The sequence below is a fragment of the Zea mays genome, chromosome 7, assembly GCF_902167145.1.
Source record: "Zea mays cultivar B73 chromosome 7, Zm-B73-REFERENCE-NAM-5.0, whole genome shotgun sequence".
NCBI classification, from domain to species: domain Eukaryota; kingdom Viridiplantae; phylum Streptophyta; class Magnoliopsida; order Poales; family Poaceae; genus Zea; species Zea mays.
In genome coordinates, this window is record NC_050102.1 from 19,918,065 (window position 1) to 19,941,683 (window position 23,619).

Below are 23,619 nucleotides of genomic sequence, written 5' to 3' on the forward strand. Positions count from 1 at the left end.
GCTGACTTGTGTTGGCCAGGCTCCTCAAATGCCTGCTCGCCGCCTCTACACCTGACCTGTACTATGTACTAGAATGTACTCCCTCCGACCCGACCACATGATTTACTCATTTTAGGTTTATCTTAAATCAAACTGTTTTAATTTGACCAACAATATATATAAGATTAAATTATTTTAAACCAAAAGAATTACATATTATGGTAGTTCAAGTTTTAATAAATCTAATAACTTTACTTTTATCTTATAAAATCTTATTGAACATCCGTTGTAATCGGCCAAAACGACTGAATCATGTGAACCGAGGGAGTAGCATGCAACCACCAGTGCTGCGTAGTAATTCTCTTCAATGCTTATTGGAGTTGGGCCCCTTCACGCCTATAGCGTCGATGTGATAGCTGCTAGCACAATATATCACCAAATGTGTGGGGTGCGGCAGCAACCCTCCTAGCGTCGATGTGCGTGCTAGAAAGTGTTTGCTAGTGAAGGGGAGAACTTAGAGTGAATCGCTGTGGAGGGTAGAGATATAGGAGGAGAGAGTGTGCTGATGTGACACACTAATGGGATATAGGGGGGAAATTTAGAGGAAACCACTAAAGACAGTCTAAACAATTTAGGCTAGTTTGAGAAAATTCTCAAGGGATTCCTATTTCCCGAGGAAAAATGAACTAATTTTCTTTAAGAAATAGAATTCCCTTGAAAAATAGGGTCCCAAACTAGTTCTTAGAAGGTGTTAATATTTCCCTTCTCTTATACCTCCACTAGGCATGGTGAAGTAAATGGAATGGGTCCATTTAAGTTATGCAATTTTTAGTGGCAAATCTTGGGTACGAAAATGAAAAAAAGTTATATGAAGAAGATTGTATAACTAAAAGGTGTTTGGTATGGTTCATAGCAAAATTCCAAGCAGAAGCTCGTCTGAGCCAGCCAAATATCCCAACTCCAAAGTTATAAACTGTATAGTTTTGGTAGTTATACACATTTTTAGGAAGTACCTATTATACTGCTTCTTGAAATTTAGAGTAGAGCTGTTTTTTGGGTGCAACATGATAATGACAAACACCCCTACCCTAATGTAACCACTCTTTCTATATATCAACCCCGTTGTTTATGGTTTATGCATCTCTAAACATGGTATTTGGTGCCTCAATTCATCAAATTATCCACCTCACTACAAAAAAATATATGTATGTCGTCTTATTAATTATTGAAGATTTTTTAAAGAGATCCTAAGTGAGAATGATATATAAACAAATAGATAAATAAATCAATGGATCAATTATATGCTACATGGAGGATTCTAACCCAACGCATATATTTTTTTCAAAGATGATGCAGTCATCCAAAAAGCAATGCATATACAACATAACGGATCCAAAAGCAAAGAAAAATCACATTTCTCAGTATATGGACCATTATTCCTTAATTTAAAAACTTAGACTAAATATAACAAGCAATTATATGCTAATTGCCGTACAATATATAAACCGTTAACCGGTTCTGAAAATAAGAACAATCAATCAAACAAAACCAGAAACGAAAAGTAAAACTCGCAAGGAAAGTGTGGGCGGAAGCTCAAGATTCATGTGTGTTGCCTTGCCCCCAACAACAAAAAAAAAAGTGCTTTGGCTCCCAAAAATAGGCCCAACAAACCCACGGACTAACACACGCGCACGCGTACAGCAAAGAAATGGCGATGGCGATGCAGCCATCTTAGCCCCCCTCCCCTCTCCCTACCCTCCATGGCCGTCCCTCCTCTGCTGCTCGTCGCCGTTGCCGTAGCCGCGCTCTCCATCCTCGTCCTCGTCGTCTTCGCCTTCCGGCGATGCAGGCGGCGGCGGCAACGCCACCCGCTGCAGGCCGCGGCGGTGGCCCCGACCCCGGTCGCTGTCCAGGTGAAGGCCCAAGCTTTCTTGTCCTCTTCTTGTTGCTTCTAATCGCCAGGATGCGAAACCTCGATGCTTTTTTACGCGAATCTCTGGTCTCGGTGTTTCTTGGAAGAATATACACGAGGATCGCCGGTCGATTGGGGATTCGGGGTCCTTGCTGCCGCACCATTAGTGGAGAATTCTTGGGCATGTCCTGCGGCGCATTTTCTCTACTCTGTGTGATTTCTTCAAACGTTGGTGATTCTGATTAGGGTGTTGAGGTCCATCTCTAGTTGGCTTGTTTCTTGTAGTATTGTAGATAAATAGTATTGCATTGATGGTTTGAGGCTGTTTGATTTGTTGTGCCACTGTAGTAGTTGAGGCATGCTTAAGGTTGATTAGGTTGTCGATGCTGCTTATGTTGCTATCAATCGATATGAATTGGCCATCAGTGAGAGGAAAGTATTGTTGTTACATTTTGGTGTCCAGTGATCATGATACCAAATGATTGCCTTTTAATTTTTTAGTTGATGGATCGTGATGAGTAAGGAGTATCTAGTTCCCAAGCGGTCAAGAAACTCCTTAATAAGAAGTTTTTTTAATCTCTCGGAGCTATTATGCACCAGAACATGCTGGATGCTGTGAGCCAGGCAATGACACTTAGTTCTACAAGGGTGTGTTTGGTTGCCTGGCTAAGGGCCTAACCAGGCATCCCTAATGCAACTCTCTCGTATTTGGTAGCTGTATAAGGCCTTAAGCCTGGCACAAAGTATGCAAAGTAGGGGGGCTGGCCTGTCTTCCTGGGAATGCTCGATCCCGCCATTCCCAGCAAGCCTGGCTTGTCCAACGCTGATGCGGCTTTTTGCGCGCGCCCGCTTGGCCTTGCTTGGCTTCGTGTTCGGGACTAAAGCCTATTCATTAACCCGGAAAGACCCAGCTAGCACAGTAAACCTACCAAACAGACCCACATTGCATGTCCAAGCCCACCGAGGCTACCTCTAGCTATCCAGGCAACCAAGTACACCCTAAGGAATCTGAAAGAAGGATTAAATTTGGACCTTTTTCATATGAGCGCAGGAGAACTGTGCATCTTTATATATTATATATAGAGAGGAAAAAAGAGCACAAAGAAAAGAAACACACACACACACAACACTCTTAACCCAAAAAGAAGTCTAGGTTATAGACCAACCACCCCTTAACCCAATAGGATGTCAAGGGCAAGTTGCAATTTGGACTTCCTTCATTCCATTGTTTTTGTGCAGGAGCTTTGGTTATCGTGAAGAACTCATTTGTTCACACAAGCAGGTCAGTCATAAAAGTAAAAGAAAAAAAAAGGAATAAAAAGTTGTGTCGAAAGTCATGACATAAGGTTAGTCAAAACCTGTGTTTTCAAGTCGTCCGACTAATCGCGATTAGTCGCGATTAGTCGGGCTAGTCGGTTAGCAGAGCTCGATTAGGCAGCCGACTCGACTAGAGTACCTAATCGCCCTGGTCGTCCGACTAGTCGACGATTAGGGCCGATTAGTCGCTCGATTAGCCAGTTCTGGGCGACTAGGTTTAGGACCTAGATTTTTTTATTTCCTGGCTTCGTGGGCTTTTTTGGCGGGCGGCCCGACTACAGGCAGTTGAAACGCCAGCCGTCTCTACTGAAGATGGAACGCCAGCCGGCAGCCGCCTCTTCTGTCTTCTCTTTATTTCCCTAATTCCCTACCTGCTCTGGCGGCTCTTCTTGAGTTCTTGTTCTGGAAATTGGAATCCAGGCTTCCAAAGTCCACTGATCCACTCCAGACTTCCAATCCAGCACGCGCGAATCCATTCCAATCCCGAGTTCCAGCACGCGCGAATCCAGTTCTTCCAACTTCCAAGTTCTGGACTTTACCGACGGACTCCAGACTTCACCGACGGACTCCAGAAATCCAGATTAATAACTAGTATCTCTGTTGTTTCTCTGCTGTATCTGGTATCTGGTACTGGTATCTTGGACTTGTAGTATTAATAACTAGTAAGTGTTTCTCTGCTGTTTTCACTTTTCAGTATTGCTGAATTCATGTCATGTTTACCCTATCCTTCATAATATAGTATATGAAGTTCATATATACTATATAGTTATATAATTATTTACTATATAGTATAGTAGTATATATTATATAGTATATACATAGGTCCTGGTCTCCTGGATGAACAGGACGACCAGTAAACGACCAGGTCGACCAGAGCTCGATTAGTCGGACCTAGTCGACGACTAATCGAGATTAGTCGCTGGTCGGTCCCCCAGTTCGACTAGCTGGTCGAGCGACCAGAAAACATAGGTCAAAACTAATTCAATGGTCCATGGTCTTAACGATAGACATGTCACTTAATAATTTCTGTGGAGTGATAGTGACATCTATTGACCTTTGCTTTTCATGTAATGCTTATGATAACTAGGTATACAAAATGTAATTGTGTACTGAGGCATTCCCGCTACACGATCTGCATCAATATTTTCTTTTCTTTAATTGCAATGTCAATGTACTTGTATTAGTGTCTCAATGATTTACACTCTCTACTTGCAGGATGAGGACATAGATAGGCCTCTTCTTTCTGAAAATCAGAGCGATCACTCTAGACAGAATATTAGTTTTCTTGGAAGTTCTGTAGGAGAACCTTCGAAGATTCAAACAAATAGGAGTAACACTTCGCCTAGAAGTCATGCAATTGCTGATACAGGGAGGATTTATCCTGCTGAATGTTGTGTTACACAAGGTATGCATAATCATACCAAATTATTTAGTAGCCTTGTTGGAATATCAGATATCTTATCGTCTTTGTTGGATTGCTCCAATTATGGATCTACAAAAACAATTTTCCTGTTACTGAGAATCACTACTGATTTTGTAGGAGAAACTCATGTAATCAATGTTGAAAATGATACTTCTGAAGAGTTCCAATTAGGAAGCACACTAAGACGTACACCGCCACCAAAATGGCCAACACCTGACCAGAAGCACAGAAGAAGGGTTTCTGGAGATGACAATCATAATGGAAGTGTTCCTTTGAAGGATAATACATATCGTAAGCTATCCTTCAAACTTGACTTGGATGTTCTAAACTTCTAATAGTCCATTGCTTGCAAAGGCTGGCATTTGTATGCCCATTTCATCCAATCTTTTGTTAGAAGTGCAGATAGCCGCCTGGATTTAGAGGTTATAGCTGGTCCATCTCATGGAATAAGCTGTTCTCGGCAGTCAAGTAGACCTTCTATGCTCCCAATAACTCTTGGAAGGGTTCCCCCAAGTGATTTAGTGTTGAAGGACTCTGAAGTATCAGGGAAACATGCTCAGATAAACTGGAATGGAAAGGTAAGTTGTTCAGGAACTATTTACGTTTCAATTGTACTTTCAATTTAATGTGATTTGAAATGTTTGCTTCTCTGTACTATTAGCTTTGGAAACTGAATAAGTGATGCTATCGATCAACTTTAGCAGTACCATCATGTATGTTTGTGATCATCAAGGGTGTATGTATTGTCCAAATTATTACTCAAAAACTCAATATTGTGAATGTGGATGTTATGGCTACATGTTTCAAACCTAATAATCTAAAATGCCATGGCAGAAACTGTTCCTGCGAGGTTAGCCATGCTTGCCTTTGTCAGCACCATCATATCATTAGTTTCTTATTTGCGAGCAGAAACAATGTTGCTGGTGATGGGCCCTAGCCCTCCCTCCTCTCTTCCATGTTTTCTGTCTTTAGTTTTATTTTGATCTGTTTTTTTTTCTGTTTTTTAGGCTGCGCGCCTTGTATTCGGTCTATTTTGGACATTTTCTTCTTAATATAATGATACACAATTCTCCTGCGTGTTCGAGAAAAAAACAATACTAGATAAGGCTTAATAACTGGCTCACTAGGAAACTGTGTAGGGTAGAGCCTTCAAATGTTATCTGGTTGTCTACTGTATTGCCCAAATCTGTAGTTTATGTTTGAAATTCTTCGTTACCTCCGAAACAGTGATAATTGGTATATTGCAGACATTAAAATGGGAACTTGTGGACATGGGCAGCTTGAATGGAACTTTCTTGAACTCCCAGGCGGTTCACCATCCAAGTGCTGGGTCTAGGCATTGGGGTGAACCTGCTGAACTTGCACATGGTGATATTATAACTCTAGGGACTTCATCTAAACTGTCTGTAAGTTCATAATATTCTTCCAACATCTCTAGTTTCTTCCAAATTTGGCAAAATATTTTATGAACCTTTTAGTAGTTCAACTATACAGTCTACTAATCTTACATTGTATGTCTCATAGAAGTTTGAATCCCTTGGAATTGATCATAGTTGAAGTTGATATGTTTCTAGAATTGGTTGCATTTGCTCATATCAAATCCTATATCTTGATCCTTATGCTTGATATCTTCACAAGTCCTAATCTGAAACACTTCATCTTTTGTAGGCTTAGATGGCCATTATAATCCCATACATTTAGTCCAAACTGAATATAAAAAATTACAGTGTCCTACTCATTTTTGGGGATCCTGATTGATAAGAGCCTCAAGGATGGAGTGGTGGATGTCAAAAGGCAGGGAGATAGGATTATCCTAGTCAAACTAGTTTTGTGATGTAGTTTTGAACATTATAAGTGCATATGACCCTCAGGTTGGTCTCAGTGAGAGCGAGAAGAGGAAGTTCTGGGAAGACTTAGATAGCATGGTTAGAGCAGTACCCACCAATGAGAAGCTTTTCATAGAAGATCTCAATGGTCATATAGGTTCAACACATGAAGGTTATGAGATGGCTCATAGAGGTTTCGGGTATGGTAGTAGAAATCAATGAGAGAATATTTTGGACTTTGCTGTAGCATACAACCTAGTGATAGCCAACACTTTCTTCAGAAAGAGAGTCTCATTTGGTGACTTTTAGCAGTGCCCATCGTTTGAGCCATAGTTGTTAAAGTGGTAAGACGAGGTAAGGCGACTGACCTCCTTTTACCTTTTAAGTGGTAAAACGTAAGGCGAGGCGACACCTTAAATATTTAAAAATAGATTAAATACTGATATTTGAGAAAATGTTTAGGACAAAAATACTAATAAAAAAGAGAAAAACAATAAAGAAAAAAAACAACCCAGCTAGCCCAACTCAGCCCATCTGGCCCATTAAACTTAGGTCAAGCCCATTTATTCCCTCTCTCTCCCAGCCCTTCCTCTCTCCCAGCCGCACAAGGCTCTCTCCAGCCGCCACCCCTCTCTTTCCCTGCTTATCCCTCTCCCAGCCGCACCAACGCCTCCCTCCTCTCCAGCCGCACCAGCGCCACCAGTCCCTCCCTCTCTCCCCTCTCCCAGTCCTCTCTCTCTTCGCCGCTGGGAGATCCCTGCTGCCAGAGCAGAAGTGCTAGAGATCCAATGTCTTGGGCATCGGGTTCAAAAGCGGCTACCTACAGCAGATCAAGGCGTCCACGGAGCTACGCCTTAACTGGAATCAAGGTGCCAAGGCGACGCCTTAGGCGCTGAAGCGGACGCCTTAGTCTACGCAGTAAGGCGACTCGGACGCCTTATAGGTTAGCGTCACCTTAACGCTTAAGCGACGCCTAAACAGCTATGGTTTGAGCCAAATCGACTTCGTTCTCACAAGGAGAGAAGATAAACAAGCATGTTTGGATTGTAAGGTGATACCTGGAGAGAGTGTTGTGCCCTAACATAAACTTGTGGTGGCTGACTTCCGTTTTCGGATCTGTACCCATAGGGATAAATAAGCCAAATTTGCGAGGACGAAGTGGTGGAAACTCAAAGGGGAGACATCTGAAGTTTTTAAGGAAAGAGTTATTGTGGAGGGCGCTTGGTCCGAAGAAGAAGATGCAAACATGTGGGTGAAGATGACAACTTGTATTAGGAAGGTGGCGTCAGAGGTGTTTGGAGTGACCAAAGAGAGCAGAGGTGAACCTAAAGATATTTGGTGGTGGAATGAGGACGTTCAAAAGGCAATAAAGGAGAAGAAAGAATGTTACAGGAGCTTGTTCCATAACAGGAGCACGATCAACATAGAGAGGTATAAGGTGGTAAAGAAGACTACAAAGCGAGCTGAGTGAGGCAAAGGGTCGAGCCTATGATGATCTTTACCGAAGATTAAGTACAAAGGAAGGGGAGAAGGATGTCTATAAGATGGCTAGGATTCGAGAAAGGAAGACGAGGGAGCTCAACCAAGTAAAATGCATTAAGGATGAGATGGATCAACTCTTGGTGAAAGGATAAGACATCAAATAGAGGTGGTAGAGGTATTTTGACAATATTTTCAATGGTGAGAATGAGACTATGGATACCCAGTTGGATGACTCCTTTGATGATTTAAATAGATGCTTTGTACGCAGGATCTAAGAGTCAGAGGTCAACGAAGCTTTAAAGAAGATGAAAGGAGGCAAGGCGATGGGCCCGGATGGTATCCCAATAGTGGTGTGGAAATGCCTTTGGATATTGCTACAGTTTGGCTAATCAAGTTGTTCAACCGTATTTTTTGATCAAACAAGATGTCCGATGAGTGGAGGAGTACATTAGTACCAATCTTCCAGAACAAGGGAGATATTCAAAGTTGTACCAACTATCGAGGGATTAAGCCCATGAGCCACACTATGAAGCTATGGGAGAGGGTTATTGAGCATCATCTGAGAGGAATGTCACATATCACCATGAACCATTTGGATTCATGCTTGGAAGCATGGTTATTAAAGCGGTAAAACGTTAAAGCGTTATGAACCAACTTTTCAACGTTTAAACGTTTAAACGAACGTTGAAACGTCTTTTCAAACTTGACATAGAATTTCAAATATAGAATAAGTTCATAGTTTCATACATAAGTTGAGTTCACAAACCAAATAACATTAGCATAAAAAGAAACATATCAAGTTCAACGACACAAGTTCAACCACACAAGTTACAACTTTTATGTATGATTAGTAACCATCATCAAACTCATCAATATTAAGACCATGAGCATCCACGCCTTCATCATCAATATTAAGTATCCAAATCTGGCTGCTGGTGATTCACTGTGAGGGGCAGCGAGCAGCAGATGGATCTTGGCAGTGGAGCAGCTAGAGCACTGGAGCAGCGGCAACAAGCAGTGGAGCACTGGAGCAGATGTGAGGGGCGGCGAGAGCAGTGGAGCACTGGAGCAGCGGCAGCAAGTGGAGCAGCAAGTGGATGGACTGGATGCAGCGGCAGCAAGTGGAGCAGCAAGTGGATGGACTGGATGCAGCGGCGGCGGCGGACTCGCCTGTGTGTGGGCTGTGGCACGGCGGTCGGCGGCGCACTCGCCTGTGGGCACTGGGCAGACTGGCGGAGGGAAGAGGGAGGAGGGGCCCGGCGACGTACCTGGAGCAGCTGGCTGACGGCTGGCGCAATTGGGCGGCCGACCGGGAGATCTCCAGGTTTGCAGCGGCGAGCAACTGGACGGCTGACGGCTGAGGAGTGCGACGCGGCGACCATGGCTAGGGAGGACGATGGCTCACGGCTGGGCCTGGGCGGCTTTGGAGTTTGGAAGCGAAAGCCCAGGAACAAGAAGGCCGGCCCAGTGATTACACGTCTAGAACGACGTTAATCACGTTTCAGACGTTTCAACGATGTTTAAACGCCAAAAACGGACGTTCTACACTAATTTGACAGAACGTTCTAACGTTTTAGTTTCAAATCACGTTTTATCGTTTACACGACGCTTAAACGTCGTTTTAATAACCATGCTTGGAAGGTCAACCATGGAAGCAATTTTCTTAATAGGACAAGTTATGGAGCGGTATAAGGAGCAGAAGAAGGACTTACACATGGTTTTTATTGACTTGGAAAAGGCCTATGATAAAATACCTAGGAATCTCATGTGGTGGGCATTGGATAAGCATAAAGTCCCAACTAAGTATGTTACACTCATCAAGGACATGCGTGACAAGGTTGTGACTAGCGTCCGAACATATGGTGATTCAAATGTTTTCCGATTAACATATGACTACATCAAGGTTCATCTTTGAGCCCTTATCTATTTGCCTTAGTGATAGATAGGGTCACGAGTGATATACAAGGAGATATCCCTTGGTGTATGCTTTTCATTGACGATGTAGTTCTAGTAGATGAAAGTTGGGAATGTGTAAATAGAAAGCTAAAGTTATGGCGTCAGACCCTAGAGTCAAAAGGTTTTAGAATTAGCAGGACCAAGCTGATAGACATGTGTGGCTTGCACCTTGTCTAGCCATTTCACCTCCAAGTCATGTTACAAGGCTTTTTTCATGGGATCCATTACCTTTGAGCCATGGAGGAGGCTGTGGAAGTCTTGGGCTCCTCCAAAATGCAAATATTTCCTTTGGCTGGCCATACAGAATAAATGTTGGACATCTGATAGACTAGAAAGAAGAGGTTTGGATCACCCGGTGTCTTTTCCCTTATGTGATCAGGCACAGGAAACCATTTAACATCTCCTGTGCACGTGCATCTTTGCAAGACAATTTTGGCATACTATCCTTTCACCTTTGGGATTTGGTAATCTCTCTCCATTTGGAGATGAGATCTCCTTTGCAGGTTGGTGGAGAAAGGTAGGTAAGAAGGTGCACAAAAGTAAGAGAAAGGGTATGAACAACGTCATCATTCTGGGGGCCTAGTGTCTATGGATTCACCGTAACAAGGCAGTCTTCAATGGAAAGAACCCTTCTTTAAGCACAGTTCGATGTGTTTTCTTAGATGAGTTGGTGTGTTGGAATAAGGCTGGAGCTAAACATCTTGAGAATTTAGGCCAAGAGGTCGCCCTTAATGCGGTCAGGGCATAATATTAGTGGAGTGTGGAGTCTCCCTACAGTTTTTCTCGCTGTGGCCTTCCTGTTGTGGCCTTCCTCTGATTTCTCAGCTCTAGTGGAGGTTGTAGTATTACTACAGAGCAGATTGTGTGTGGGTGTGTTTGCCTTAGGCTTTGTACCTTGGTCCATTTTGGATCTTTTTCTTCTCTAATTAAATGATGCGCAGCTCTCTTGCGTGTTCAGAGAAAAAAAGAGTTAGCAGGACCAAAACCGAGTATATGAGATGTGACTTTGGTACTACAATTAGTGAGGATGGAGATGTAAGCTTGGGAGGCCAGGTAGTACACAAGAAGGACACCTTTCGTTATTTGGGATCGATGCTACAGAGAGATGGTGATATTGATGAAGATGTTAGCCATAGGATCAAGCGGAGTGGATGAAATGACGTCAAGCATCGGGAGTCCTATGTGATGAGAGTGCCACAGAGCTGAAAGGCAAGTTGTACAGGACGATGATTATGCCTGCTATGTTATATGGGGCTTAGTGTTGGCCTACTAAGAGACGACATATCCAACAACTAAGTGTCGCAGAGATGCGTATGTTGCGTTGGATATGTGGGCACACAAGATTGGACCGAATGAGAAACGATGACATACACAATCGTCTAGGAGGAACACCAATTGAAGAAAACCTTATTCAACACCGGTTGAGATGGTTTGGTCATGTCCACTGGAGATCTCCAGAGGTACCGATGCACAGAGGCATCATAAGATGGGACAATAATGTGAAGAGAGGTAGAGAGCGTCCAAACTTGACATGGGAGGCAATCAAAAGGGACGTGAAGGAATGGAATATCCCAAAGGAGTTGTTTTTTGATAGAGGTGCTTGGAAAGAAGCTATCCACGTGCCCGAACCGTGATTAGGCCTTTTCCATTTTAGTTCTCTCAAAAGCTTTTCCCCCTCGGCCCCTCCCTTTCTCTCTCTTTCTCTTTTTGGTGACTTCTTGTTGGGTTTCAACTCTAGCCTACCCCAACTTGCTTGGGATTAAAAGGCTATGTTGATGTTAACAGTGTCCTACTCATTATAAACTACTGAACTCCATTCAACAGCTGTTATTGTATGGAACATAGAACAACAACAATCACAAGAGCAAAACCTTTTGGTTTTCAAGCAACTTGGGATAGGCTAGAGATTAAATCCAACATGACTCACCAACAAGAAGGGGAAATGAAGATAAGAGATTATAAAGTAAAAACATCATCAAAATAGTGATATCATGAGGGATCTAAAGCCTATTCATTAAAGCACATGAATAGCTGATGAATGTATAGATTATGGAATATAGCTTTTGCATTTTTTTTCATGCTTCTGGGTGTGCTTTTCCACTTTCATTCCATATGATGTGCCGTATATCACTTATTGCTAGTTTTGATATATAACCTTCACCTATGCATGTGAGTTCATTTTTGCTAAGAAGGGTTTGATCCTCAAAATCATGATTCTGGTGTTCCTTCTTTTGCAAGCCCATATGTAGATTCATAGATCACTTATTGTCATATGTTTCCCATTGAATTTCCACACATCTGACCTAGTTCAAATCAAAAAAGTATTCGCTCCTCAACATAAGTAGGGGAAAAGTTCGTCTAATGTGTTGTTATTGGAGAAATCATAATGAATGGTTTATTTCTAGTGTCAAGTGTCAACAATATTGTCTACAAATTGAATAGTTGTTAAAGCTAGTGTTCTAAAAAGCTCTATGCAGGAGGCATGGTGCCACTTAAGTTGTCACGTGGTACTAGGATGGGTGGCTTGTGTAGTCCAGCACCTGTGTGGGAGCTAGGCTACTGTTTTAGAACATTGAATGAATGCTAGCTGCTGGCTTACTGGACTTGCTAAGTGACGCTTGATCATTATTGTTTGTATGGATGCGTGCTTCATTCAGCTACTTCGTTGAGGGCTGGTTGAAACACTGCAACCACCACAATGTCCAATGATTTCTGTTCATCTGGTCCAAATTCATGTTTTGAAGTTTCTGATGCTTATCATTCAGCTTACGTTGAGCATCATAGCAATATTTCAATAGTTAATCCTTTTTTTATAAAAGAAATCAATTGTGTTTCTACCTCTGAAGGTTCAAATTTTACTGCAAAATCAACGAGTTCCTGCTGGTGTTGGTATGGCATCCGATCCAATGGTGGCACGTAGAAGTGGAAAGAAACTTCCAATGGAAGACATAAGCTTTTGCCAGTGTCCTCTGCAGGGTGTTGAACATGTCAGTAATCAGATAGTTTTTCCAAATTCTTTAATCTATTTTTCTTATGCCTGATTATGTTGCAGTTTGGGCTCTTTGGAATTTTTGATGGACACGGTGGGGATGGAGCTGCTAAAGCTGTCAGCAAGTTAGTCATTGTGCTTCTTTGATGCATACATATTTAATTTTTTTATCATTGTGATATTTTAATCTCACCTGATGTTTTCCCTTTCAATTTGTAGGATTCTTCCAGAACATCTGGGATACATTTTATCTCATCCTGAAACAAAAGAACGAGTGCAATCATATTCTGATGCTTCTGATGTTCTTAGATATGCTTTTACTTTGACAGAAGACACAATTGATCATCAGTACGAGGTTCACACCTTTTCTAGATGCCATTTATCAGATGCTATTATTGAAGTTTTAATTCAGACTTATCTTCCTATTACCTTAGTGAATTTTATATTTTGTGAAAGGTTTGTTGTTCGCAACTTGCAAGGTGTGATATTTAGTATTAAGAAATCTATTGTTGTAGTGCTGTCAACAATTGTTTTTCTGTTGGGGGTCACAATTCATGACACAGTCTATGTGATTGCTGATCCCATGTCTTGAGTACACATTATTATCAGGTTGGTTTGGTCCTAATTGAGATGGTTTATCTGGTTTCCAACCTTTTTACCGAATTCTTCTCTAGGATACAGATTTGTAGGTTGCTTTGCTCCCAGATTTGAGATCTCGTTATGGAAGCATGTACCCTACAATCATATATTGTACAAATCCTCCCTTGTTCTAAATGCCTACCTAGCAACAGCTATGGTTGTTTGCTTCTAAAAATCCGTAGTCTAAACAGGCTCCTCTTATATGCCTTTGGTCATTTGCGTTACTTTGCTGGAGTAGTAGCTGCATACACTTCCCTTGAATTACCTTGACACAAACTGTTAAGGCTTATGTTTTTTTACTTGTCCCTTCTCAGGGATGTACAGGCACAGCACTTCTTATTTGGTTTGACCAGAATAAAGATTGTTTTGCCCAGTGCGCTAATCTTGGTGACTCTGCATGCGTCATGAGGTAAGACGTTTGCCTCCCCTCCCGCCCCCTTGAAGACATGCAGAGTACTGTTATTAAATACAAGCAAGGCCAGCTGATGTGTTGGCTTTTCCTGCTAACATCCTGTATGGTGTAGTAGAATTGCAACATTGTCTGTCGTTAACATCCATAGAATGAAAACATTGTTAGTAGCACGTTTCTGAGCTCCATGCCAACCATTTTTTTTTTTTTGTTTTCAGTGTCAACGGCAAGACGATCGATATGACTGAAGATCACCGGGTAACTAGCGCGACCGAAAGAGCTAGGATAGCAAGAACTGGGCAGCCCCTGAGAGACGGTGAAGCTCGTCTTAGCGGTATGGATATTGTGCTCCGTTTCCGTTGAAATCTTTTTTTTTTCCCATTTACAGCGAAGGCGTAGTGAGTGCTCACTGCTGTTTCGACACAGGACTAAATCTTGCTAGGATGTTTGGTGACAAGTTTCTCAAGGAGCAGGACCCGCGCTTCAGCTCAGAACCATACGTGAGCCAAGCCGTTCGCATCACCAAAGCGTGCACAGCCTTCGCCGTCATTGCTAGGTAACTTGTGTTAGTTCTCCTAATGCTAGCGAGGTAATGGTAATGCTACCGATATACGTAAACCATCATCTCCTGACCGTCGAGGATTTTTGTATGTATGTACGCAGCGACGGGCTCTGGGACGTCATCAGCACGAAAAGGGCGGTACAGCTTGTCGTCGAGGTAAAAAGATCTTGACGACCGTTTCGTCCGCCATTGTTCTGGCATGCAGTGGCCTTCACTGTCGTCCCTTGGTTGCCTTCCCCTCCACAATCTGCAGGGAAAGGAGAGGAGGAGCTCCGGCGACGCCACCTCAGCGGCGGCCAGAGTAGCCAGCCGTGTGCTGGACGAAGCTCGGAGTCTGCGAACCAAGGACAACACATCCGTAATATTCGTAGATTTTGACGTCCTGAGAAGGGATCCCTGTATCTCGCCAGTTGATTGACATGGCAGATTCCGGAGACTGCAGCTTCCCATGGATCGTCGTCTTCCTGGCTGCTCTATTATATAGCTCCCAAGTTTTGTTGTGTTTTCAGTGAGATGATGTGGTGTAGGAGGCAGAGTGCGTGCATACCGTGTAATCTGGTGCATGCCTTTTAGAGTCTCCTCTCTCTCTCTCTCTCTCTCTCTCTCTCTCTCTCTCTCTCTCTCTCTCTCTCTCTGTCACCCTAGTTGATGAACCGATGATCACCCATCATCCAGGAATGGCTTAACAAATCTCCATTAACTGTGAAGTCATTCGCCATTTTTGTTAATCCGTTTGCGCGTCCAGTTTGAAGTCCAAGGGACGAGATGGAGGCAAGAGAAAGTTGCTTGCTGGTTTCAGTTTGTGCACAGATCTGGGATCAGAAGGCACCGGCTGCCTGCCTGACGGAAATGGGATGCTGTGGAGACTGGCAATGTATCCCAGGATGGAAGGATGAGGGTGGAAGCAGTGCAGCCCCAGAATTCAGGAAAAACAGCAAGTGGTTGGAGCTAGCTAGCTACTACTGTGGTAGTAGGTGATACAGTACACAGGTAAAAAGAAAACAGTACGTGCTAGGCCGTACGTGTACGTGCAAAAAGGTGATAACAACTAGCTAGGCTTTATACATCACCACAACACAGCGTACTGTTGCAGAGAGAAACATCACTGCCAACGAGCGCCTGTCAATGAGTGTTCACCAGGACGATGTCAAGGTCCTCTGTTTGCATTGCCCGTACATCTAGTTGGAGTGTTTGGTTCCTACTTCGACTAAAATAAGTATTCCAAATAGGATTTCTAGGGACTACATTTTAGTCATGTTTAGGAGAGCGACTAAAGGAACCATTTAATAATATGCCACATTAAATATTTTTGATGACATGACATAGTATTTAAGGGCATGTACAACCTAGACACTGTTGTACGGTACTCCAAATATAGGATACAACTAAAACACAACATAATACAATGGTCATGTCTAAAACATGTGTCTTACCATATTCATTGTACCAATCAGAGCATTCAATAAATTAAAGTGATCAATCAGCTAGTCTCCTGTCTCGAACATAGAGCTAAGACACTGTGTCTTCGTCAAGATAAATGTCTTAAGTTTTTTCACATTCACCCCCCTAGACACACTTTAAGATACATCTTAAGATACCTATTGTACATGCCCTAAGAGGATTGAGTTTTATTGGGATGAAACCACGTCGGCTGGTTTCCAAGGTCTTGAAAACTGTATGAACCCTTTATTGATAGTGATCTGTTTCACTTCACATATTTTTTACTAACTTCTATTGGTTATTGAGCTGCGGTATTTAATTGATATGTTAGTCTATAAAGACATGTACAACCCATTTAATATGGAGTCTCTTGAGTGGTCTCTAATGGGCTAAGTGAAAAAAATACAAGAGACAAGCACTTCGCGAAGAGTCCGTCTCTTCACAACTTTCCATACAATGTGTCTTTTATCTGTATTTAAGATGTAGGTCTTAGGATTGTATCATGCTGTCTAAGATAGTGCTCAGGTTTGTACATGCTCTAAGATAGTGCTGGAAAGAGTGCGACGAGATTCCCATTTAGAATAAACTTGAGCTTAAAAAACAAGTTTGGTTTCCTATAAAACGACACCGTATGGAGTACTAAACAGACGGATCCAACCAACAAATTCCTTTCACATGCACCTACTTGCGCTACCCCGACCGACCTCCTCCTTCCCCTCCCCACCCCACCCCACGTGCCCTCGCGATTTGGTACGGTGCATGAGTTGGCGGCGCGCGCTCCTTCCCCTCCCATCCCCTCCCCTCCTCAAAGCCCAGCCACCACCACCAGTCAGTCAACGCGTTGTACATTGCCCTCCTTTCCCTCCTCAAAGCCTCAGACGACCCTCACCAACTCGCTCACGCGCTCGATCACTGAAGCAGCACACAGCACAGCAGCAGCAGCAGCAGGCAGCCATCCCAGCCATGGCGGCCGGCGGCAGCGGAGGCGAGGCCGCGCAGAAGGCGCTGCAGTCGGTGGCGCAGAGCACGGGGTGGACGTACAGCCTCCTCTGGCGCCTCTGCCCGCGCCAAGGGTACGCCTTCTTCCTGCCTGCTGCTCCATCGCCGTCCCAACTCTCGTCCTTGCTAAAGCGCTGTCTGACTAACCGATCTGATCACGCATGCATGCATGGCCCTGCTCATCAGCGCGCTGGTCTGGGCGGAGGGCTACTACAACGGCGCCATCAGGACGCGCAAGACGACGATGACGACAGTGCGTCAGCCGGCGGGCGCGGAGGACGCCGGGGACGAGGAGACGGCGCTGCGCCGCAGCCGGCAGCTCAAGGAGCTCTACGACTCGCTGGCGGCGGGGGAGGCCGCTTACGACGGTGGTGGAGGAGTCGGCGACCCACAGCAGCAGCACCAGCAGCAGGTGGCGGTGGTGCCGCCGCCTCGCCGGCCCGTCGCCGCGCTGGCGCCCGAGGACCTGACGGAGACGGAGTGGTTCTACCTCATGTGCGCCTCCTACTGCTTCCCTCCTGCCGTCGGGTAAACCGGCTATAGCCTATATACATACATGCTTTGCTTTGCATGCTACCTCACGTATCTACAGAATGAAGCACAGCACAGCACAGCACAGGGAACGAACGATCGAGCTCAAGGTCTCCACGTGTAAGATATGCAAATAAATAGACCGGCTCTCTATGCTGTTCTATATTTACTAATACTTTTTTTTTCTCATGCATGTTGTTTCACAGGTGATGATGAACCAAATGTTCGTTCCTTCTAATAAGCACCGCATGTACCAACGATCCTCTAAATATTGACCCTGTTTGTTTGGGCAATTTTTAGTTTTTGGCAATAAAAAGCTGCCGCGGATTAGCAAACGTCCCAGCTTTTCAGTCTGTTTCTATAAAAATCGCTAAAAACCATTCAAAATCAACATAAATACATAATCGATCGAGTCGTCACGATAAATTCCATCGCTATCTAGATCTTGAACCCTTTGAACCATTTCATTTTCCTCCGCACGTAATCCCACGATACTCAGATCTTTCCCACAGCCAGATTCTCTCTACAACCAGATTCTCAAAAAAACTGATCAGAAAAAACTGAACCAAACAAACCCATTATTGTCCTTGCTGGCGAGCTAAATCTTACCAGTAAACTATTATACAAAAAGGCCATCATAGAAAATTACCGGAACACATGTTTTTTTGGCGACATTATTGTTTTTTCTTACCAGTAAACTCCTAAGATAATTATTATTTCCACCTTTTTTGAGCTATTATATATACGTACATGACATTCAAAAACAGTTGTCCCGTCCTATTTTATTTACTCTAATGTCTCTTCATATTACTATAGAGCCCGTTTCTTAGTTTGACATTATCATATATCGTCTAATTCGTTATTCGCATCGTCTTATCCTGAACCACCGCGTGCAATTGACTTTGTGCGAGCTTCTATTTGGTTGTCTATACGCGAGAGACACGGGTTGCATATGTGGATGCAAAACAAGATATTTTAAGGCTATTTAGTTGCATCCACTCATACTGCCAAAATTGGCGTACCTAGCCGACCAGGCTCGCATCCGCCTGGTTTGTTGTGCTCAACCATCCAATCAGCCGGATAGCTGATGCAGCATGCATCAATGAATTATCGAATGTCAAAGCACAAACATTTAATTTCATATAACAAACAGATAATGTTCTTTTTTTCGTTGTTGTAACAAGAGAGAAGCTTCCATGTATAAGTCATATACATGTGTAGTGCTTCCACGTTTCAGGTTGCCCGGGGAGGCGTTTGTAAGGAGAGCTCATGTGTGGCTATGTGGTGCAAACAAAGCTGACAGCAAGGTGTTCTCAAGAGCAATTCTCGCTAGGGTACGTACGCATACCGTCTCCATTCTCTTCTATCTCTTTTTTTTTTTAAAAAAATGTTTGGTACTCTTCTAGTCGCAAATATACTTGGCACATTCAATAACATCATACTGTGGCCCATGTGTTGTGAATTGTGATGCAACAAAATTAGTTTTACTATCGTTTTTTTTGAAACATAGCACCTGTAGATTATTAACCCTCTCTTACATAAAATGTGAAAGAATATATAATAGAGATGCTATGTATATGCAGGCTCTTCCTCGTTCGAACAGATTTTGGACGGGCTGTCACATCTATATTTCAATAGAAAATATATATATATTTGTTAAAATTGCACCCACAAGACTATGCAAAAAAAAAAACTGAACAAAGTCAAAGCACTTTTTGACCCTAGCTAGTGAGTAGTTTGCAGTGTGTGAAAATTATAGTGATTTTAGAAAAAGGATAAATTTGAAAAGAAATAACCTTAATGAACATATACCTATTCTATTTCAAATTATAATTCGTTCTGTCTTTTCTAGATATATAACCTTATTATGTATTTAGATATATAGTCTATATCTAGATATACAATAAAAGTATTATATCTAAAAAAACTTAAAACATCCTATAGTTTAGAACGGAGGGAGTAGTTAGCTACGCATGACAAAATATAAGCTTATGATTGTAGTTGAACTTAAAAACATTGTTTTCCTTTCAAGATATGAGTATGAAGCTCAAATAATTGTTTATCGATATCCAAAAGTATTATTCCCTTCTTTGCCCCATGATAGAGAATTGAAGGTACTAACTAATTCTCCATTTATTACGCTTTTCATGTGGAACATCAAAAATGTTGGTGGCAACAAATATCAGAGTGCAGGTATACAGGTATTAAAATTCACCTCTAAAACTACTTTTTTATATGGTTTTTATTGTATAAGCCTTAAGAAGTACTGTTTTGCCATTCAATGCTAGCTAAAGTAAAATCACTTCTAGCATCACAACAACGTTTTAGCAAATAAGTAAGTCTTCATTTGCATTGAACTTATACTATTTTCAATATTCAGCAATTGCATGACGTACTTCTACTAAATATTGAGTCTCGCTCAGGCATACGATGGATGTGCGTATGTGTTGACTTTGATCTTAATAATGCAGACAGTAGCATGCATTCCAGTCGACGATGGTGTCCTGGAAATTGGAACTACAGAAAAGGTCAGTAGTGAGTTAATTATGCATTTTAGAAATTACAGTCGTCAATCCCTCATCTGTTAATGTTCTACAAAACTGATCATACAATAATACTTACATAAATTCAATTAGTATTTTCGATAATAAAATTAATAAATCAAACATCAATTATATATATATATATATGGAGATGTCGGAAAACAATAGGGATCTAACAAATCTATTAATAAGTTTCAGGTAGAAGAAGACATTTTCTTAATTCAACATGTTAGGAACATCTTCGTGGATCAACATGGCGCCCACATAATGCCTACCACCCTCTCAGGGTATTCAACTTCCACCCCAACCACACAGCTTAATCATCAGCCATTCCAGACAAAAACAGGAATCAGTCTCAATCTAGGAGACGAGCATAATAGTGAAATGGAAGATGATGACGACGGCAGGATTGATTTAGAGAACAATACTGAAAATGATTCAACAAGGCGGCATTTGCCACAGGACGCCAGTGTAGGCAATGAGCTGGAAACGCTCAATGCAGAGAGCAGTGGGCCGATGCTGATTGCTAATCTGACAGCGCAGGATGAATATTGTCCGTTGCATCGTTTTCACAGTGAAGACCTAAGCAGTAAATACCTACAGTCATCAGGTAACATGGACCTGTGTACATATTATTAATTAGCCTTGCAGTAAATAATTTCAAACTCCCTGTTCGCTACCTTCCAACATTATATAATCCAGCTTATATATTATATATCTATTTACAGATTATCATAATCTATGCATCTAGATTATATAATTCAACTAATAATCTGTGTTGTTTGTTTGTCTCTTAACTTATTTCAGCTAGATTATATAATTTGGAGGGTAAACAAACATGTCCTAAAATTAAAGTAGCTAACTTATTATTTTTGATGATGTGTTAAGTCTAGGAGTAATTTATTTGGTGCATTTAGTGATTGATATGGATGTGGGATGATTTGGTTAGGTAGATTTTGCAAAGTTTAAACTGGTAGATTATATAGATATACAAATTGAAAAAGGAAATTCTAAAAGGTGTACGAACTATATATGGAGATGTGATAATCCATCATGATACTAGCTAATACTATAATCTGAAAAATAAACAACTTAGATATTGTGTGACGATAGTGGAATACAGATATCTTCTATAGTTCTATCAGATTTTTTTATTCAAAACAAACATTACATTTTTTCACCCTCTATTTACTCTCTATGAATCCATTTGCTCGATCTTCCTTCCAGGGGCAGAAGATCAAGCAGCAGTAGCGGAAAACGCACACTACATCAAAACGGTCCTTACAATCCTACGGTTCAACGCGTGCCGGCAAACGCAAGCAGCCTCCTCAAACATCGCCAAAACCTACCTGGCACTCTCCAAGAACTCGCCATTCTCAAAATGGAACTGGAAGCGCAAAGGAATAAGCAGCATGTTGATCCCTGAGGGCACCCAGCAGAGGATGCTCAAGAGCGTCCTGCTCGGTGCTCCTAGCAGCAGCAGTCACCGGACGTCGTCCTCAGCACCTGAGACGAGGGGTGACGATGGCGAAGGCACGAGCCGGTCTCGGAGAGGTCCGGTGCCGTCCCAGACAGAGCTGAGCGCCAGCCATGTCCTCAAGGAGCGGCGGCGGAGGGAGAAGCTCAACGAAGGGTTCGCCATGCTCCGGTCCTTGGTGCCGTTCGTCACAAAGGTGCGTGTGCGTGCGTCGTATTTAAATGCAAGACAAACTCGTGTAGCATCTCCAACAATGCCTCAAACTAGTGTCTCAAATTGAAATATAGGGCTCCACACAGGAAAAACTACTCCAACAGTGCCCCATTTCATAAAATTTTGTCAAAAAACTATAGGTCACTCTCTCAAGTGACTCAAATATACTACACCGTAGTGGGCTGCCCTGTAATATAGATTTGAACTTTACTGTTGGAGCGGGGTGTTTTATTGATGCCCTAAATTCTATAAAATATACTCATTTTCAAATTATATAGCATTTTTATAGGTCAACTTGTTGGAGATGCTCTGACGGGCTAACAGCAGCCTACATGCTACAGCAACAGCAACTCTTTTGTTTTGTCTCTCCTATTCGCACCGCAGATGGACAGGGCGTCGATCCTGGGCGACACGATCGAGTACGTGAAGCAGCTACGGAGGCGTATCCAGGAGCTGGAGTCACGAGCTCGGCTGGTTGGCAGCAACCAGAAGACGACGATGGCGCAGCCGCCGCCGCCTGCAGCCTCAACGGAGGAGAGAGGTCGTCGTCAAACCAGCGGCGGTTACCTCGCTCGCGCAGGTACATGCAGCAGAGCAGCGGAGGCGAGCGGCAACAGCAACCTCGGGGAGGAGCCTCCGGCGGCGGCGGCGAGCGACACCGACACGGAGGTGCAGGTGTCCATCATCGGGAGCGACGCGCTGCTGGAGCTCCGGTGCCCGCACAGGGAAGGGCTCCTGCTCCGGGTCATGCAGGCGTTGCACCAGGAGCTCCGGCTGGAGATCACCTACGTCCAGGCCTCCTCAGCTGGCGACGTGCTACTTGCAAAGCTGCGTGCAAAGGTTAGCGCCATGGAATGGAAGTATCATGGAAAATGCTGTTTCGATCTGCGATTCTTTTTCTATTCTCTTGTTGGGCGACAGAAGACAGATTGATTTCAGGTGTGCTTCTGAATGCTCAAGTGTTCTTGGATTGTCTGCTGCAGGTGAAGGAGGTGCATGGCAGGAGAAGCAGCACCACTGAAGTGAAGAGAGCAATTCACCTCATCGTTTCATCAGACTGGAACTGGATATGCGAGAAGAATCCATGTGTAGCATAGTATTAAATACATATACAGACTATATGGGCCGGCCCAAATTTACACACATACATCTTAACATTTTGCTAAAAAAAACATATAGCCCAACACTCCCCATCATATATCTATCGTTCTCATCTTGCTGCATGCTATATTACACTATTTACTGCTGAATCCTTGGCAAAATAATCCGCTATTTGATATCTTTTGATTTAACGTGACTCTACTGAAGAGTGAAGACCATCATTTATCTTAACAAAGGAGCGATCAATCTCCACGTATTATGTTGATAGCCTATTTGTTATAACACAAAAACTTAAATGGTACTTTTCTTAGCATATTACTACCTCCATTCTCAAATACTTGACGGCGTATAGTTCATTTGTGAACTAAAAACGACAAATAAAAAAACGGAGGGAGTAACTCTTAACAGAAGTATCCTAACCCAAAACGTGTCACTTAGTGAAAATATCATTAGTCTACTTTACTTTATTTGTCAAAGGAGATACAATTATTTGCTTTCGCTCCTCCAAGATATCAAGTTTCCCCCAACAAAAACACAATATTGTGAATTCATCGATCTTATATACTCAAGGCAACTTGCTAATCAACATCGCAATAACCTTCTATATATGTTTAGATGATCATGGCTCTTGCACATGATGAGGCCCTTTCTAGGGCTACTCTTCATATATTATAGTATCCGAAACAAACATTGAAATGCCCACTTCTTGGACAATGCATGTACCAGCTCACAACACTCACACTCACTGCATGTGCAATGCCATGTCTTGTATGGCATAAGTAGATAAGCTTCCTGCAAAACTACTTTGGTATGTCTCTTTA

The 23,619-nt window shown here is 42.7% G+C and overlaps 2 protein-coding genes across 2 annotated transcripts; both read left to right on the forward strand.

The window, feature by feature from the left end:
- The first annotated feature begins 1,702 nt into the window (after window positions 1–1,702).
- Window positions 1,703–15,199, forward strand: LOC542351 (kinase associated protein phosphatase). The gene is given in 13 exon segments (NM_001111928.1): window positions 1,703–1,892; window positions 4,424–4,613; window positions 4,749–4,922; window positions 5,034–5,209; window positions 5,879–6,037; window positions 12,742–12,882; window positions 12,948–13,009; window positions 13,104–13,239; window positions 13,838–13,932; window positions 14,151–14,266; window positions 14,359–14,488; window positions 14,596–14,650; window positions 14,748–15,199. Coding segments are annotated over 13 exon segments (1,752 nt in total). The 5' UTR covers window positions 1,703–1,739; the 3' UTR covers window positions 14,913–15,199.
- A 1,553-nt stretch (window positions 15,200–16,752) lies between these two features.
- Window positions 16,753–22,976, forward strand: LOC103632119 (uncharacterized). The gene is made up of 9 exons (XM_008653965.2): window positions 16,753–17,007; window positions 17,120–17,461; window positions 18,702–18,798; window positions 19,651–19,665; window positions 19,936–19,992; window positions 20,206–20,617; window positions 21,235–21,680; window positions 22,082–22,537; window positions 22,681–22,976. The coding sequence occupies exons 1-9, from the start codon at window positions 16,898–16,900 to the stop codon at window positions 22,792–22,794; spliced, it is 2,049 nt and encodes a 682-aa protein (XP_008652187.2). The 5' UTR covers window positions 16,753–16,897; the 3' UTR covers window positions 22,795–22,976.
- The last annotated feature ends 643 nt before the right edge of the window (window positions 22,977–23,619 follow it).

Coding starts and splice junctions, on each gene's coding strand:
- LOC103632119 (XM_008653965.2), top strand. CDS start 16,898: ATGGCGGCCGGCGGCAGCGGAGGCGAGGCCGCGCAGAAGGCGCTGCAG. Junction 20,618..21,234: donor TAAATACCTACAGTCATCAG/GTAACATGGACC, acceptor TCTTCCTTCCAG/GGGCAGAAGATCAAGCAGCA. Junction 22,538..22,680: donor TTGCAAAGCTGCGTGCAAAG/GTTAGCGCCATG, acceptor TGTCTGCTGCAG/GTGAAGGAGGTGCATGGCAG.